Raw genomic sequence first — 17,927 nt, 5'->3', positions numbered from 1 at the left:
TCTCTCTCGGTCAGCAAACCACTGCCAGATAGCGACAGTCGGATGATTGTTTGGCTTTAAGAACACTGTGTCTGATCCATCCATTCTCACTTAAGGGCTGCAGCGTTTCTTTCACAGGGAAAAAGTGGTCTTTAACAGTATAGAAACAGAGAACAAGACATCAGCGCAGGACAACTCTTTCTTTGGACGCCAGCTACCCCTGCGGCATCCATCTAATTTTAAACCCCTTCAAAGCTGTTAATGCGGGTTCTTGGTGATCAAAATATAAATATTTGCTATCATGAAAATGTGTGTCTAGCGTTAAATAGATACTTCAATCCAGTATGTGCCCTTTTTTCTCTCTCCTCAACACTTCCATTCAGCATCTGTCTCCCTCTTTCTTCACACAATAAACCTAAAGTGCCACTGAACCTCTTCCCCTTGTCGGACCATCTCCCTCCCTTCCCTTCCACTTCATGGACGCTTTTCCAAACCAAAGTTTTCTCTCTCAAAGGGGCCCTGATGCGGCAGCCGTTCTCACCAGTTGCACGCAGCTGCCCCGAAGCTTCTCCTCTGACGCAACTTTCTGTTTCCACCAGATCGTGTCACAGGAGAAGCTTCGGGGCAGCCGCATCAGGGCCCCTCAGAGAGAGAAAACTTTGGTTTGGAAAAGCACCGCGGAGGTGAGGGGAAGGGAGGGAGATGGCCTGACAAAGGGAAGAGATGCCCCGACAAGGGGAAGGGATGCTTTGACCATAGGGTCCCCTGGAGCTGTGGGGCCCAGCTGTTTGCCCTCCCCTAACGCCGGCCCTCATCACCAGAAGAACAAATCGATTCTGAAAGAGATCAAACCAACTATGTCACTCGAAGCCCAAATGATGAACCACACCGTCAGAAGAGAGACATCACTGGAGAAGGACATCATGTTTGGGAAGACGAAAGGAACCAGGCAAAGAGGGCAACCTGCAATCAGATGGCCGGACGCGTTGAAACCAACCATGGGTGACGTTGGAGGACCTTTCCGGACTAGCAGAAAACTGATCCACTAGGACTCGAACATGAGTCGATGGCATATCCTGCACGCCAGATATACGAGTACCTTTGAATATTAGCTGTGAAGTTACTGCTGTTGCTCTGGTATCAAGAGCAGACCAGCGGAAACAGCCAAAGCCATCCTGAGGTCAAGATAACCCTATGCCACTCTCCCCGTCAGAAGTCTCACTCACTCGGCATCCACGCTCCCACTCAAGAGTTATTTACTCTCCATAACGACGCCTTTGGCTTTTCACTTCAATACACAACGATATCTTTCAAGGCGTTATCTATGCTGGAAAATTAGGGAAATCTCTTTTCTTCAAAATCACTGAGCTGCGGAATCTGGCTTCTTCCAGTTATTCCGAAAACATCTGAAAACTTGGCTATTCTCAAAACTGTACACTTTGCTGCTCTCTCTCTATTCACTCATTCTTATTATGGGTTTTTTCCCCTTTTTAGACTTCCTGTAAACCGTGTCGAGCTCTATCTTTATAGAGCTTAAGGTTTAGTTTAGTTTCGAGTACTTGTTAGGCCCGAGATCAACAGCGCTTCTTTCTGCGTTCTTCCCAACCGTGTTTACTACAGGTTCCTTTTGTTATTTGGGTCCCTCGCTGTGGAACACGGTATCAGCTGCCATTAGTAGTAGAAGAAGCTAAGGCATCAGTATTTCCTTTCCGTCTTGAGTCTGATATTCGTGAGCAGACTTTTTTAGGATTGTTTTGAAGATCTATGAATTTTAGAGTTTTTCGGTTTTTAGATTTTTGTCGTTGAAATACTTAACTTTAGCTATATTTTAATATTTTTTTGTAAACTGCTTAATTACATTCTGATAAGTGGTATATAAAGTAATTAATCCAATCCAACCCAGTAAACAGTTCAATTCTATAAAGGGGCTTTAGGCATCCACTTGGGGGGGGGGGGGGGTTATTATTAGGGTTTTTTTATATACCGCCTATCAAGGTTATCTAAGCGGTTTTACAATCAGGCACTCAAGCATTTTCCCTCTCTGTCCCGCTGGGCTCACAATCTAAGTAGCGTAGCTGGGACTATGGAGGACTGAGTGACTTGCCCAAGGTCACAGGGAGCAGCACGGGGTTTGAACCCACAACCCCAGGGTGCTGAGGCTGCAGCTTTAACCACTGCGCCACACGTAAAGAACCTCTAGAACTTGGTGGAAAAGGACACGCACGCACTGCCGATGGGCTTGGACATGGGTGACGTGCGCTGACCTTTACACGTGTCCAGGACACAGACCCTTCCAGCAGCTCAAGGGCTGGTTGCCACTCATATAAAGACCTTAACTAGGAGGCCTCCGTCTGAATCCACGGAGCCTGCAAACATTTTGAAACAAGAGCAGAAATTTCAAGTGCATTTACCTTGCCTGGTGTGACAAAGTGTTCCCATTTCAGCTGCACCGCCTTCTCCTTATTGATCCCTTTTAATGTGGTTCTGCAGCCACCAGGCTCCCTGAGTGCAAAACAACTTAATGAGTTTTCCTTTGTGTTTCTCGCTTTTATTACAACAAAGCTCTCTAAAGCAATGCAATAAATGCTGAATTATAGCAAGCAGTGGGCCACATAAAGGCAGTTATTGCACATGAAAGTGTGAAGAGAAATGGGATGCTGGCTAATCGAAGTGGTGCAGAGAGAGACGGGAGCTTTATGTCTCCATCTCTGCCACAGAGACCTAGGGGAGCCTACTGCTAATGGATGAATGGGCGGGGAAGAAGGCGGCTATCGGTCTGGGTGCAAACGGAATCATTTGATCTACCAGCGGTGGAAGAAAACACCAGTTCCAAAGTGCTGCAGAGATGAAGCAGTTTTCAAAGGGTGAATATTTTTTACCCACACACTTTGGAGAGAAAAAGCCTCAATATCCATTACAGAATGTTCCTAAAACCCCGTTATCAGCATACGCAACATTTACGCCCATAACCTGCCACAGAGGTGACGTAACTATGGACACTTGAATGCGGCAGGGAGATGCGAAACTTCCAGTGGGAGCTGTGGCCATACTCTACGCGGTGTCTGTCCCCTTTTCACAAGGTCAGTTAGCTCGTGGGCATCCTGTGGGCACTTTTTGCACGTAAAGAGCTAATTTTCTAGACATTTATATGCGCATGAGTAAAGGAGAGCAACTAGATTATGCAAGAAGCCCCTCCAAGTTCTAAGCAACAGTAAAAATTAAGACAGCATGAAATATGCAAAAATTCAACAATGTTAAAAGTAACGTAAGACTCCATCCCCTCAGGCCCTTCCAAACTGCTTGGACCAATGTATATGCAGAACTTTACCTGGGAAGTAAGCACCCAGTTTTATAAATGCCGACTTTTGCCGCAGCATACTGATGTGCGCACAGAAATGCCCCAGGTGACCATTTACAGGGATCTAGATCGAGGTACCAGACTGAAGTGATCAACTCGTATTGAAATTTTGGAAAATCGGGAAAAGGCCATGTAAGGTCTACAAGGAATATCATTTCAAAAAGTTTATGTTTTTTGTTTCGTACCTTGCATTCCAGCAATTGTAAACTGGGGTCATGGTTGTGGTAGTACTGGACTCCTCGTTTAAAGCTTCCAGAAGCCAGTGGAGGGCACAGAGCTGCCGAAAAAGAGCCATGCTAGGACAAAGGAAAAAAGAAACGATCTGAGCTGGACTGGGGACAAAATCAGAACATTCTAGAACATGGCAACATAGGGGTCAATATTGCATTGGATAAACCGTCTAAGGGGCTCATAATCGAAAGAGAAAAACATCCAAAAACCAGCCTAAGTTGGCACTTGGACGAACATTTCTCAAAAACGTCCAAGCGCCTAAAATAAACGCTGCTCAACGTCCAAAGCTAAATGGGGCGTTTCGAGAGGAGTGTCGAGGGCGGGAGTTGGGCAGGACGTGGGACGACATTTTATAACAGAGCTTAGACGGAACTTGGACGTTGTGACTTAGATCATGTAAAACATGGTCTAAGTCACAAAAACCCACCTAAACTCACCAGATAAGCACTTCAAACACATAACACAGACCCCCACACACTACCCCAGTAATCACCAACCCCCCCCCCCACCCCCATAAAAATTTTATTCACAACTTTAAATTTCAGCCTCCAGACTATCATCACCTGGCCGCCTGGCATAGGAAAGCCTAGTCGTCCAGCCCAGAGGCAACTTAAGTCATCTTGGGGGTGGGTTAGGGACCCATAGAGAAGAGGACCCATGCCCCTAAGCCCCTGTAATCACTGCATTGATACTTAAACATGTGCACTCCCCTATACACCCCCAAAACCCTTTTTTACTGGCATATAAGTGGCTCCTGAAGCCATAAGGGCTATTGGGGTGGTAGATAAGTGGTTCTAGGGGATTCTGGAGGTGGTTTGGGGGGCTCACCATGACCTATAAGGAAGCTGTAGGGAGGAGAAGCCAGGGCACCCTTTTTGTGAAGTTCACAGCAGTGCCACTATTTAGGTGCCATGTCTGAGTGTTCAGTCCATCACTTTGCAGACCCCTCCCACATCCAACAGGGCTTGTTCTAGGCATTTTGGACTTGGATGGAAAGTTGGATGGAAAAGTGGTATAAAGATGGACGATTCAGCGGCTTGGACGATCAGATCGGCAGGACGTATAGTTAGACGATTTTCGAAAGTAAAAAAAAGTTGGACGTCTCTTTTGAAAATGTGTCTTAGGCTCTTTTTAACTTTGGACGACTTGCGAGATGGACATAAACGGACTTAGACGTCCCTTTCGATTAGGCCCCTCCACATGCTTTAAATAAAAGAAAAACGTGGTACAAAAGTTTAAGTAAGTAAAAATAAGAAAGGACAGACAAACATCATCTAAACATATAACGGATGTCACAAGAAAGAAAAAGGAAAAATGGGAAAATGATACATAAGGAGGAGAGGGATAAAGCAGGAGGGTAGGTGGAACGTGAGGAAGAGATTCTAGGGAGAAAGGGAAACATAACCGCCATTTAGCGCTTGATGTGGCTAGGATTTCCCCGGACATGTTCTTTTTGAGGACATGTCCAGGATCCGGATGGCTTTTCAAAACCCGGCACTTTGTCCGGGTTTTGAAAAGCTTCCTGTAAAAATCGGGTTGGGAGGGGGCATCCCGCACATGGGGGCAGGCCTGTGGGCGTGGCCACAGCTCCGGGTGTTCCGTTGGGAAAATCTGGTAACCCTAAATAAACCTATGGCAAGAGAATCCTGTCTGGGGGGTTAGGAGAGGACCCCTTTTAATCCCACTAGGGATGAGGCCTGACTTCATCTGCCTCTGCCATCTCTTCCTCTCCCACAATAGACACCTTTACTTATGGTTTTATATCTTATCGCTGCTTTAATTAACACTGAATGACTGTAAAGTGCTTAGGTAAGAAATCAAAACCTCAGAACACTTCAAACAACGTCCCCCCCTCCCCCCCTATGTGAAACTGGAAAGGGATACCAGGCAAAATAACAGTTTGGGGGTAGATTCAAGAAAGGCACCAAGACCCAGGTGCAGAAAACACTGAGCGCGTAGCCCTTTCAGGACCAAGGGACCTATTTGTCCCATAACTTTAAAATCCTATAAATTTTGATTGGGATAGTCTACAGTTCTAAATTTGATATGTACGGATTCCATATGATACTGCCTTTATGTAAACAAACTGGTTCCGACATTCATTCATTAGCGTCGTTGCCAGATTGACGAGAAGATTCACTTGCCACACTGTCCATAAGCCAGAAGTGTGATTTTTTAAAATAAAAATAATGATATTTCACAAAAAAATCAATTTTTTGGCATCTGCAAGCCCTTTTTACCATAAAAATGTCGTCAAAACCACAAAAATTGGCCTACGATCCTTATGGTCCTGAAAGGGTTAAGGGCATAGCTAGGTGCTGAAGCATTTGTGCCATGTCAAAGGCAGGTTTCTATGGTCACGTCTAAACATTGTCAGTTGCGCACATAACAAACAGAATTCTACTGCCCGACACATCCCTGAATCTTCCGGGCCCCTCCCTGACTGGTTGGTATTTAAAACCATTTAACCAATCAGGAACGGCCTAAATGTGGTTATTCAGCACTGAATATCCATGGTTAAATGCTATTAGAGGCATTTTTGAACAAGAAAGAGGCATAAATCATCACTTGGATGTCTTACCAGATGAGATGTTCAAGAGCCGACTTTCTGGGCATCATTAGGCTTCTTACCCACTGTGTGTCCAAAGTTCAAGGGGCCATGTTGGAGGCATATTTTGAGGAATGTAAAGCGATCTATCAAGCACTAATAAACTTGAAACTTAAGTGCCAAAAGGAAATCAAACCAACCAGATGACCATTGGAGGGATTAAGGAATGACCCCCTCTCACCCCCCAAAGATTTGAATGACACAGCACACAGGTATCTTAATTAGCCTGGTGGGGGGGCTAGTGAGCCAGGCCCAGAAACCACTGTGGACAGTGTGAGGCCACCTATTGCCATATAGGTGCCACCTGCAGTCATAAGGGCTATTGGGGTGGTAGACAGGTGGGTCTAGTAGGTTTGGGGGGGTTCACCTTATATTATAAGGAGGCTCTGGTGAGATGTATATCTGCCCTTTAAGGAGCCCCCCTGCTTTGCTGGGATGTCTTTGCTTGTCCCTCTCATGTCCAAATGGTTAGGATTAGGACGTTTGGAACTTGGATAATTTTATGGTCGAAAATGGCAAAGTGAGGCATCCGTAGGCTGAACCTGTTGACGGACAAGACGCTCAAATGTTTCCCAGCCCCAACCTTTGCATGTCTTGTGGGAGGTCTCCAAAGTCAGACTTAGATGTCCTATCAAAAATGTTCTTCCACATCACATGATGCACCAAACTAGCTTTGTTTAGTGGTTAAAATGGGTCACGTAAACAGCAGACGTACCTTTCACTCCTAAGCACTTAACCAGTTAAGTTGCCGCAGTCAAAAATGTGTTTATTTAAGAACTAAATGGTCCACATGAGTTAAAACAAATTAAAATGTTAAAATCAGAAGGGGAGAACTATCTTTTCTTTTCCAAAGAACTGTTAAGTCATAAGACCGAGGTGAAACCAGATATTCATTGAATAATGGGTCTGAACGTTGGCGTCAGGCAATCACCACATAGCCCAATGCCGGCTGATCAGGGTGTCAGTTTCTAGGCTAGATCTTACGTCTGCAACTGAAAACTGGGGTCAGTTAACGCCATTTAAGGGTCATTATTGACAGTTAAAGTTCATTAGTATTAGGGGCTAGTCTCAAAGCTGAGTAGGGGGTTAATAGACATCTAAAGCTTGAATACATTTACTGTTCTGCCATTGGTCCACTTTTCATAAGTTTCATGTGGTCAGTCAGGTCATTAGAAGAGAAGAGCTGCCTTACTGGGACAGGCCGAAGGTCCATTAAACCAACAGTGGTCAACTCGGGTCACGAGAAAAACTTTGCTATCTCGTCTGCCAGCATTTAGTGGGGATTTGGATGTCACAGTAATTATTGCAATTGGTCTGCAACTGCCACAGAGATATTCTATCTTCCTCTCTGTACAAAGCACCACCATGGTTTTCTATTTAAGACACTTGTAGCCCACATATCAAACATCTCTGCGGATAACAACAACACGCACATAATTAAAACAAAGCATGACAAATCAGTATAAAAGCACAGCAAACAGTAAACAGCCTTAGAATAATTAAAGCCAAGAAATGACAAGCTTACAAAGTGGCCAAATTTGAGAAGGCAAGTCAAAAAAGTAAGCTTTCAGGCTTTTTTGAAATGCCAGGAAATCAGAAATCAAACTGATGGACTCTGGAAATGAGTTCCATAGTGAAGGCCCAGCTTCTTGGAACATACGTGATCGATTTACGACTTTAGTGACAGAACAAATTGTGGGAACTACCAGAAAATCCCTGTGTGTTGACATTATACATCATTTCTGATCTATCTCTCAGGCAATTCCAACCCCTCTTACATTCCCTGCCCTTACAACCCTTTTTCTTCTGTAACATTCCCCTCATGCATTTGTAATTCACTGAATGTCCAGCCTTCTTTCAATGTGAACCGCCTAGAAGTCGTCTGACTATGGCGGTATAGAAAAATAAAGTTATTATTATTATTATTATTAACATAACAAATAACTTCTATTCCGCATAACCTAATAAGTTCTATGCGGTTAACAAAAGCTAAAAAAAACCATATAATCATTAAGAATTTCTTTGTATGGTTCTATTCCCTTACGAAATGTTGGTTGGGTGGGGTTTTTTTTATTGTTATATAGATTTTGATTGATTATGAATGCATATATGATTAATATTATTTGTATAGATACTGTATTGCATTTTTGTTAGCTTTAGAAACTCAATAAAGATTTATTAAAAAAAAGAATGAACATTACTTAGGGAACAAATATGTCTTCAATTCTTTTCTAAAGTGATAACATGACTCCGAATTCAGTAACTGAAACTTTGTCCTTGTCCCAGAGGGCTGCTTGAAAGGAGAAAAGACGTTGATAAAACTTTTTGTAATGAGAACCTTTTACCAAAAGAAAATTGAAAAGGCCGTGAGATCTTTGCATATGTGTAGAGTGAGCAACGATAATCCACGTCGGAACGAATGATGTGAGCCGGAGGAACTTCAGCATGGCCACACTGACTGACCAGTTCAGGGTCCTGGGACGAAAGCTGAAGCGGAGCACACGGAGGATAGCATTCTCGGAGATCCTGCCTGTACCGAGAGCAGATGCAAAGAGGCAGGCAGACCTCAGGCTGTGAATGCATGGTTGAGGAGATGGTGCCAGGAGGAGGGCTTCCACTTTGTGAGGAACTGGACGTCCTTCTGGGGAAAGAGCAAGCTCTACCGGCGGGACGGCCTGCACCTGAGCACAGCGGGAACTAGACTACTGGCAGCCAATGTGAGGAAGGAGATCGAGAGGGCTTTAAACTGAGGAGAGGGGGAAAGCCGACAGCTGATCTGATGTTGACGCTTCGGACAACAGTATCCAGAACAGATGCTGAACGGGCTGACTGCAGGGAGGAAGCAGAGGGACCGGAGGATCTTATGATCAGACAGCGAGGGAAACATCAGGTAAAGGGAGCTTGCTGGGAGAAGACTAAGGGGCATGGAGACACAGGGGGACTGGGTGGCACGAGGGCGAAAGCTGAGGGCAATATAGAGGTACCACAAAGCGAGGGGGATCAAACAGAGGCTCAAGGGATGATAGCCCAGGAGGGGGCCGGTAGGGCTAGAAAACCCAGAGGAAAAGCGGGGAAGTGGGGTGGCGGGAATGTGGGGAAGCTGAAAGCTAAGAGGGTAAAGGCTGAGGGCAAAGCAGAAGCACAGGGAACGGGAGAACTGCCCGAAATCCAAGGGCAGGCGGCCCAGGTAAATGCAGAGGTGGAGGAAAAACGACGGGACCTACGGGATCTGCGGTGCTTATACGCAAATGCAAGAAGCCTCGTGGCCAAGGGGGAGGACCTAGATATAATTGGAATTGCAGAAACCTGGTGGACAGAGGAAAATCAATGGGATGTTGCGCTGCCGGGGTACAAGCTCTACAGGAGGGACAGGACCCACAAGAAGGGGGGAGGCATAGCACTATATATAAAGGACGCTATCTACTCGGTCAGGATGGATATGGCAACGAAGGCAGAGGGGCTGGAATCGCTATGGGTCAAATTGCCGGGAAACAAGGGTGCAGGCATAAAACTGGGGCTGTACTATCGCCCACCTGGTACGCTGGAAGGAGTCGGACACGACTTGGAAGCGGAACTGAGACAGGAATGCAGGACTGGAAGTGTAACAGTGATGGGGGACTTCAACTACCCGGGAATAGACAGGAGTATGGGTCACTCCAACTGCACTAAGGAAACAGGATTTGTAGAAGCTGTGAAGGACTGCTTCATGGAGCAACTAGTCAAAGAACCGACGCGAGGGGGTGCTACTCTTGACCTCATCCTAAACGGATTAGGGGGGCCTGCAAGAGGGGTAGAAGTGGGAGGACCACTAGGCAACAGTGATCACAACACGATCAAATTCACATTAGAAAGGGGGACACCCATAGTAAGGAGGACCGCAACAACTGCGCTCAACTTCAAGAAAGGGAACTATGTTGCTATGAGGGAAATGGTGGGGAGGAAGCTCAGAAACATCTTTAGGATGGAGACTGTGGGAAGTGCCTGGACCCTATTCAGGGACATCCTGCAAGAAGCACAGAGAATGTACGTCCCCAACTTCAGGAAAGGCTGCAAGAACAAGCGATCAAAGGACCCGGTTTGGATGTCAATAGAAGTAAAGAGGGCAATAAATGACAAAAAAGTATCTTTCCGGAGATGGAAAGAGGACCCAACGGAGGAAAATCGCCAGGCGCACAGGGAATGCCAAAAGGAATGCCACCGAGAGGTTAGAAAAGCGAAAGGGGAATACGAAGAGGGGCTGGCCAGGGAGGCGAAAAACTTCAAGGCATTCTTCAGTTACGTAAAGGGGAAGCGACCAGCGAGAGAGGAGGTGGGGCCGTTGGACGATGGGGATAGGAAGGGAGTGATTAAGGAGGATAAAGAGGTAGCTGAGAGGTTGAACACGTTCTTCTTGTCGGTTTTCACGAGAGAAGACACAACTAATATACCGGACTCAGAGGAGCTCATGAGTGTGGAACAGGCTGAAAAATTGGAACACATAGAGGTAAGTAAGGAGGATGTCCTCAAACAGATAGACAGGTTAAAATGCGGTAAATCACCGGGCCCGGACGGGATCCACCCAAGGGTTCTGAAGGAACTAAGACAAGAAATAGCGGGCACAATCCAGCATGTTTGCAACCTATCCTTGAAAACTGGTGAGGTACCAGAGGACTGGAAATTGGCGAATGTCACACCTATCTTCAAGAATGGATCGAGGGGTGACCCCGGGAACTACAGGCCGGTGAGCCTGACTTCAATTATAGGGAAGATGGTGGAAGCTATGATCAAGGACGGCATTTGCGAGCACATCGAGAGGAATGGCCTACTGAGAACAAGCCAGCACGGATTCTGTAAGGGAAGGTCGTGCCTAACGAACCTTCTGTACTTCTTTGAGGGAATAAGCAGTCGGGTGGACAATGGGGAACCCATAGACATCATTTACCTCGATTTTCAAAAGGCTTTCGACAAGGTGCCACATGAAAGGCTGCTTAGGAAGCTGTGGAACCACGGGGTGGGAGGGGATGTGCACAGATGGATCAAGCACTGGTTGTCGGGTAGACTGCAGAGGGTCGGAGTGAAGGGCCAATATTCTGACTGGCGGGGAGTCACGAGCGGTGTGCCACAGGGATCGGTGCTGGGGCCGTTACTCTTCAACATATTTATCAATGACCTGGAAAAGGAGGCAAAGTGCGAGGTTATAAAATTTGCAGACGATACTAAACTGTGCGGCAGAGTTAGGTCCAGGGAGGAGTGTGAGGACCTGCAAAGGGACCTGGACAAGCTGGAAGACTGGGCAAACAAATGGCAAATGCGCTTTAACGTGGACAAATGCAAGGTCATGCATATAGGGAAAAAGAACCCGTTGTTCAACTACAAATTGGGGGGGGCATTGTTGGGAGACAGCAGACTTGAGAGAGACTTGGGTGTGCTGGTGGATGCATCACTGAAGCCATCTGCACAGTGCGCAGCAGCCTCGAAAAAAGCCAACAGGATGCTGGGCATCATAAAGAGGGGCATAACAACCAGGACGCGGGAAGTCATCATGCCATTGTATTGAGCGATGGTGCGTCCACATCTGGAATACTGCGTTCAGTATTGGTCGCCACACCTCAAGAAGGACATGGCGGTACTTGAGAGAGTCCAAAGGAGAGCAACGAAACTGGTAAAAGGGCTGGAACACTGCCCATACGCCGAGAGGTTGGATAGGCTGGGGCTCTTCTCTCTGGAAAAAAGGAGGCTCAGGGGAGATATGATAGAGACCTTCAAGATCATGAGGGGCATGGAGAGGGTGGATAGGGACAGATTCTTCAGACTGAAGGGGACAACAAGTACGAGGGGGCATTTGGAGAAACTGAAGGGAGATAGGTTCAAAACAAATGCAAGGAAGTTTTTTTTCTCCCAAAGGGTTGTGGACACTTGGAATGCGCTACCGGAGGAAGTGATCAGGCAGAGTACGGTACAGGGATTCAAACAGGGATTGGACGGATTCCTGAGGGATAAAGGGATCGTGGGATACTGAGGGAGGAGCTGGGATGTAACACAAGTATAGAAAGCTAACCAGGTAATAAGTATAGAAACCCAACCAGGTCGTGCATGTGCAAGACCTGAGGGTTAGGACTACGATGGGAAGATAGGACTTCAATGAGAAACCAAGGTGGCAAGGGAGCCCCTTCTGGTGATTCAGACAGGTCGTGACCTGTTTGGGCCGCCGCGGGAGCGGACTGCTGGGCAGCATGGACCTATGGTCTGACCCGGCGGAGGCACTGCTTATGTTCTTATGTTCTTTAATCCACTAAGTATCTGGGAGACAAACCAAATAAGGCTTTGTAAGAGAAAGCCGAACTTAAATTTGACCCCCGCCTCAATGGGACACATGATCAGACTTCTTCAATCCGAAGATTAAATGGACCACGGCATTTTGTACTATTCGCAATCTTGACAGATTCTTTTGTGCGTCCGCTAAATACACTATGTTGCAATAATCCAATTGGCTCAAAACCAAAGATTGGACCAGCATTTTGAATGATACAACATTAAAGTATGATTTTACCTGCAGCTGGACTGCCATTGATTTCATTGTTGGATCACAGCAAGAGAAAGAACTTTATGTTTCGTCATGGCAGATGAGGAAGACGTCTGTGAATGTACGTCATAGGTGTGTGACTGAATTTTGTGTTAAAGTTGGAAAGAGCCGTAATGAAACTCTTGAAATGTTATGGCACGCATATGGCGGTGAAACAATTAGCCCTGCTGCATACTCTCACAGACACATAAGAACATAAGATGTGCTGCTGCTGGGTCAGACCAAAGACCAGTGTCCTCTTTGAGTCTAGCCTCACCTGCTTATGTTCTGGTCCAGCAGGAAATTATCCAGATCCGGAAGAGCATTCCAGATTTCTACCACAAGCCTGAAAACTGACTGGCCAGAACCAGAACTCACGGATAAGTGTAGCGAGTCACGCCGGGAAGCTCTTTAATGTTAGAAAGCTTTGGCCACTTCTTTCCGCCTGGTGCTTGTCTGATACTGTCACCCATCTAGAAGTACAAATTTTTCTGCTAGGCCTCCAAGAAACATCCTGTTGCTCATTTCCAGATAAACTAAGTGGATGCCCCCAAATCGATCTGATTATGTCCTCTAGAATCGTGTCCAAACCTTTTGTACATCCAACTATTCTGCCAGCCTGGAACAAATTCTCTGGAAAAAAGTGTCACCAGATCCTCACCCCCTCCCATCTAATTATTCTCTAATGTTTGGACGACATCAAAAAGAATCCTTAACAGAGTCCAACTAAACCTGCCATCTACAAAACACCTCCACTACAAACGGGTTTTCCACTGGGTGTAAAAAACTGGAATGACCTACCAGAAGCTATCAGGAAAGAGACGAACTACACTAGATTTAGAAAAAAACCTGAAGACTCACCTTTTTGACTACTAACTATCTCCGTTTCTGTATAGCATCCCCTCCGTCTAAATCCCTCGTCTTATCTCTCCACGTCCTCTTCCCCTCCCTCTTTGATCTGCATAGGTATGTTGGACTCACAAATAGAAGATTAGATTAGATGACTTGTTTCTTAACTAAAGAACATCTTTTCAAATTTGATTAAAATCTGCTACTGGTTCATTTCCTGCCATGACTGTTTGTCCTAGTAGCCTCTGATAGAATAAATAACTTGTTCCATACTACTCATAATTTTTAAAACATTTTCTCATCCTTTCAACACGGTGAAGACATGCACTGGTGAAGTCTGGATGGGCCGACTGGATGGGCCATTTGGCCTTTATCTGCTATCATGTTTTTGGGCTAGATTCACTAACCACCAATTCCGTGTCCGATCCGTGCTCAATTGCATGCAGGCCAACAAATTCACAAAAGGCCTGCATGCAAATGGGGACGATTGTTGACACCCCCCCCCCAACCGACCGCACAGATCGCTAGAGAGCAATCCCAACGCATGCGCAGACCAGTCGATGGTCCTCCGAGCCTGACAGTGAATTTTGTTTTGCGAGCCCGTGGTTTTAACCCGCTTTAAGCCCTCTGGTTAAAACCACGGGCTTGCACTGTGGGGAAGGGCAGAAGAGTCTGGGCAGGAAGGAAAGAGAAGTAGATTCAGGGCACACAGGAGATTCGGGGCAGAGAGCAGGGCGGCAGAAGGCAGGCAGTCGGAAAGGACCTGAGCGATTGGTCTTCAGCAGTTGCTTTTTTTTGGATCGCCAGCCCAGTCGCTGTTCCCTGAAAAGTTTTGTGAATCGAGTTCCTGCCTACTTTGCATGCCATTTTCCCTCATTTGCATGCACGGATCGGAATTGGATCGGAGGAGAGGTTAGTGAATCAGGTCAGAGGGAAATCAGGTCGCAAACTAGCCCTTAACCTCGTCGATCCATCCTGTTACCATTTGCTTTAGTCTTATAGGTTTTAGATAGTTTATCTGGTCTACATTTCTTAAATTAAATCGCTACAGACTGTGGACGTTCTCTTTCTAGGTGTGAGTGATGCTCTAAATCAGGGGTGTCGAAGTCGGTCCTCGAGGGCCGCAATCCAGTCGGGTTTTCAAGATTTCCCCAATGAATATGCATGAGATCTATGTGCATGCACTGCTTTCAATGCATAGTCATTGGGGAAATCCTGAAAACCCGACTGGATTGCGGCCCTCGAGGACCGACTTCGACACCTGTGCTCTAAATAAACTCTGCTTGAAGTGTCCTCTGAAGACAGAGGTATGCTTATTTTCTTACGCAGCAAGCACGTTTGGTCTCATGGGACATAAGGACCCTGACGGAGACCCGTCTTTGCAGTGCAGCAAGGAGGCTCTTCTGTCTTTGGCCAGGCAGGGCTCAGAGTGAAAAAGTCCCTCTTCTTGGTACACAGGCCTGTAGGAGGCACTGTCACCACAGGGAATGGAAGCCCCGTGCTGGCTGCAGGAGGAGGTGGTGCTGTCTTCAAGGATTATGGGGATGGGGGTGGGAGGCAAAAGTTATGATGGTGAAGTGCTTGATCATGGATAGGGAAAAGGCAAAAGAGAAACTGAGTGTAGGAGGGGCAATTAAGAGTGTGTGTTGTGAGACAGGAAGGGAGGATCGATGGAGATACCATCCTGAGTATGGGTTGGAACAGGGGGTCAAGTGACTTAACAGGGGGAAGGGATTAAACAGGGTCCTCTGGTGAAATATGACAAACGTTAGCTTTCATTTCATGAGAAAATTTTAAGCCTTCGATGTACTTACGGATCTACTTCAGAGAGTTTGTCCGAGAAGAGACTGTTATAAACAGGAGTGAAGGGCCGTGTGCTCGTCTGTTTCATCCTCCGTGGTCTTTTCTGCAGTGAATCGTCTGTCCGAAGGAAGCTGGGAGAGAAAGAGGAGGAGGAGATTAGATGAAGTCCTGGAGGCAGCCACAGAAGAGCCAGAAGGATCCAAAATTAGTATAACAGAATGCAAATAAACTCGTTCAAAATGGAGGTTCCTTGTGCAGGGGCTGTATCACTATTTCTGGGTAAACTGTGATTTACATGTGTAATTTAGCTGTTTGAAAACTGTCCTGCCTCAAAGAACTTTCCTCCTATTACGGCTATTTATTTCTGCTGTGCTGTACAGAGTCCCTGCTCCAAAGAGCTTACAATCTAAATAGACAAACAGGATGTCATGGATACAGTTAAAGGGAACGGTTAATCAGCTGGCTGGATTGGGGTTATGGGTTGAAGACTATATCAAAAAGGTGGGAAGGGGAGGGGCTTGGCAGACAAACTCGGGTCATTTATTCCAGGCCAGGGGCAGCTAGATGAAAGGAACAAGGAGAAGGGTACAGCTAAAAGCAGCCGGACCAGTGCCTGATCCAGAATGACCCTCCACCATTTACCTTGCCTGACCTGAATCCATCATCCTGGTCTCTTCCTTCTGTACATCGACGATGTCTTCCTGCGACGTGGACTGAAGCTCCAGCCTCTGCTTCTCTGCTGGTAAGACCTTCGTCTTCATCTCCTCCTCTTTCTTCAGGAGATGGAAATATCCATGGCCTTTCTTCACAGCACTGATCAAGTGCCTGACCAATAGAGCACAAGAGTCATGAGAAGAATTTAGAGACTAATTCCTAAGGATTATGGTGATTTTAGATACTGTCACTATTGTTGAAGTCAGGGCCATTTTGGCTTCCCACGAGGGGCTGCCATGACATCCCTCAACACTAGCCCTCCTTCAAAAGAAAAGTCCTCAGAGGATTCCTACAAATGGCTAGAACGGCTCTTTATAAAATTTTGTTTGGATCTGAAGAAATGTTTTATGAGAAAATCCACCTGGACACCATCAGTGGCTGCAGTGTATGAAGCAAATTTTAATTTAATCCAGTTTTTATTGGTTTGCCAACAACACGCAAACAGCAGCAAAGATAACAATCAGGGTTGGCTCTTCACGGCGTGGCAAACTTTAAAGAAACGATTCTTTAGCCAATGTTTTTTTTCAACTGGATCCTAGATTTTTTTAATTTTTTTTTTTTTTGGGAATGGTCAGAGGAAACAAATATTTTCTGCAATGGATTCATTCTTTATTCCATCCTGCAAAATGTGATGACTTCTTATCTGTTTGGCATTAATTTTTAGGATACTAATATTTTTTAAAGAATAACTGTGTTAGCAGACCTCCACTGTATAGTAAGATCAAGGACTGGAATACATAAGAATCGGTGGACTGGGATAGACCGAAGGTCCATCAAGCCCAGTATCCTGTTTCTAACAGTGGCCAACCCAAGTAAGAAAACAGATTTTATGCTGCTTATCCTAGGAATAAGCACTGGATTTCCCCAAGCCATCTCATGGCCTATGGACTTCTCCTTTAGGAAATTATCCCAACCTTTTTTTTTAAACCCCGCTAAGCTAACATTTTCCACTTTCATAGTTTTCACACTTACCAATTAAAAAGCCAGTCTGCCTGTGAGTGAGTGATTCCCTCACCTGTCCTGGGGCAACCCCAGCCAGTCAGGTCTTCATTATACCAGCAATGATTATGTATGAAATAGATTTGCATACCAAGGAGGCAGTGTATACAAATATCTCTCATGCATATTCATTGTGGATATCCTGAAAATCTGACTAACTGGAGTTCCCCCAAGACACATTTGGCAATCACTGCTGCCAAGCCAATTTTTACATCTGTGACATCTGTGCTCATCTTTGGAGGACTTCAAATATCAAGCCTGTGTCAGGGAAGCAAATGGCTCTGCTGTTGGGGACATTTTCCACCTACAATGACAGGAATGACCCTCACTCCTAAGCCAGAACATATGAAATATAATCTCAGTCTCTCAAATTTACTGCTAACACTCAGTATAAAACTTGTATTGGGCTGAAGAGTTCATAGGCTGCAAGAGGCTTAGTTGCAGTGGGAAACATTTCTGTGTCTTTCTGTCACATTTTCTTGGTCTCCGACTGCATTTCTTCATACTTGAAGACAGTGGCGTAACTAGGGTATGTGACACCATGGGCCGATCATTTTTTAACACCCCCTCCTATGCAAAAGGGGATCGGAGGAGCACCACCTAGGAGCTGCACCTGAGGCTGGCTGCCCGCCCCCCCTTTGGTATGCCACTGCCTGAGGAAGGGGATTTTGGTCTCCAAATGTTAGTAAAAAAATGTATTAAAATTAGTCCAATCAAAAGATGACCTTATTTCTATTTATAAATGTTTATTAATACAGCTACAATACAACTTTATTCTAAAGCAACAAAATAAATATTTTTTCTACCTTTTGTCATCTCTGGTTTCTGCTTTCCCTTCACTCTCC

General features: G+C 45.7%; 1 protein-coding gene across 3 annotated transcripts in view; it reads right to left on the bottom strand.

Annotated features, from left to right (window-relative positions):
• Positions 1–17,927, bottom strand: part of CCDC60 (coiled-coil domain containing 60) — a 111,932-nt gene that overhangs the window by 35,880 nt on the left and 58,125 nt on the right. For all 3 annotated transcript variants that reach the window (XM_033953881.1, XM_033953879.1, XM_033953880.1), the window contains exons 4-7: positions 16,012–16,194; positions 15,381–15,500; positions 3,523–3,633; positions 2,391–2,481 (exon numbers count right to left, since the gene is read on the bottom strand). In XM_033953881.1, coding sequence (XP_033809772.1) covers positions 2,391–2,481; positions 3,523–3,633; positions 15,381–15,500; positions 16,012–16,194 — 505 coding nt within the window. The remainder of the gene's footprint in view (positions 1–2,390; positions 2,482–3,522; positions 3,634–15,380; positions 15,501–16,011; positions 16,195–17,927) is intronic.

This window comes from Geotrypetes seraphini, chromosome 8 (assembly GCF_902459505.1).
Source record: "Geotrypetes seraphini chromosome 8, aGeoSer1.1, whole genome shotgun sequence".
NCBI lineage: Eukaryota > Metazoa > Chordata > Amphibia > Gymnophiona > Dermophiidae > Geotrypetes > Geotrypetes seraphini.
The sequence above is the reverse complement of the archived record's forward strand: the minus strand, read 5'-3'. Positions and strand labels throughout refer to the sequence as shown.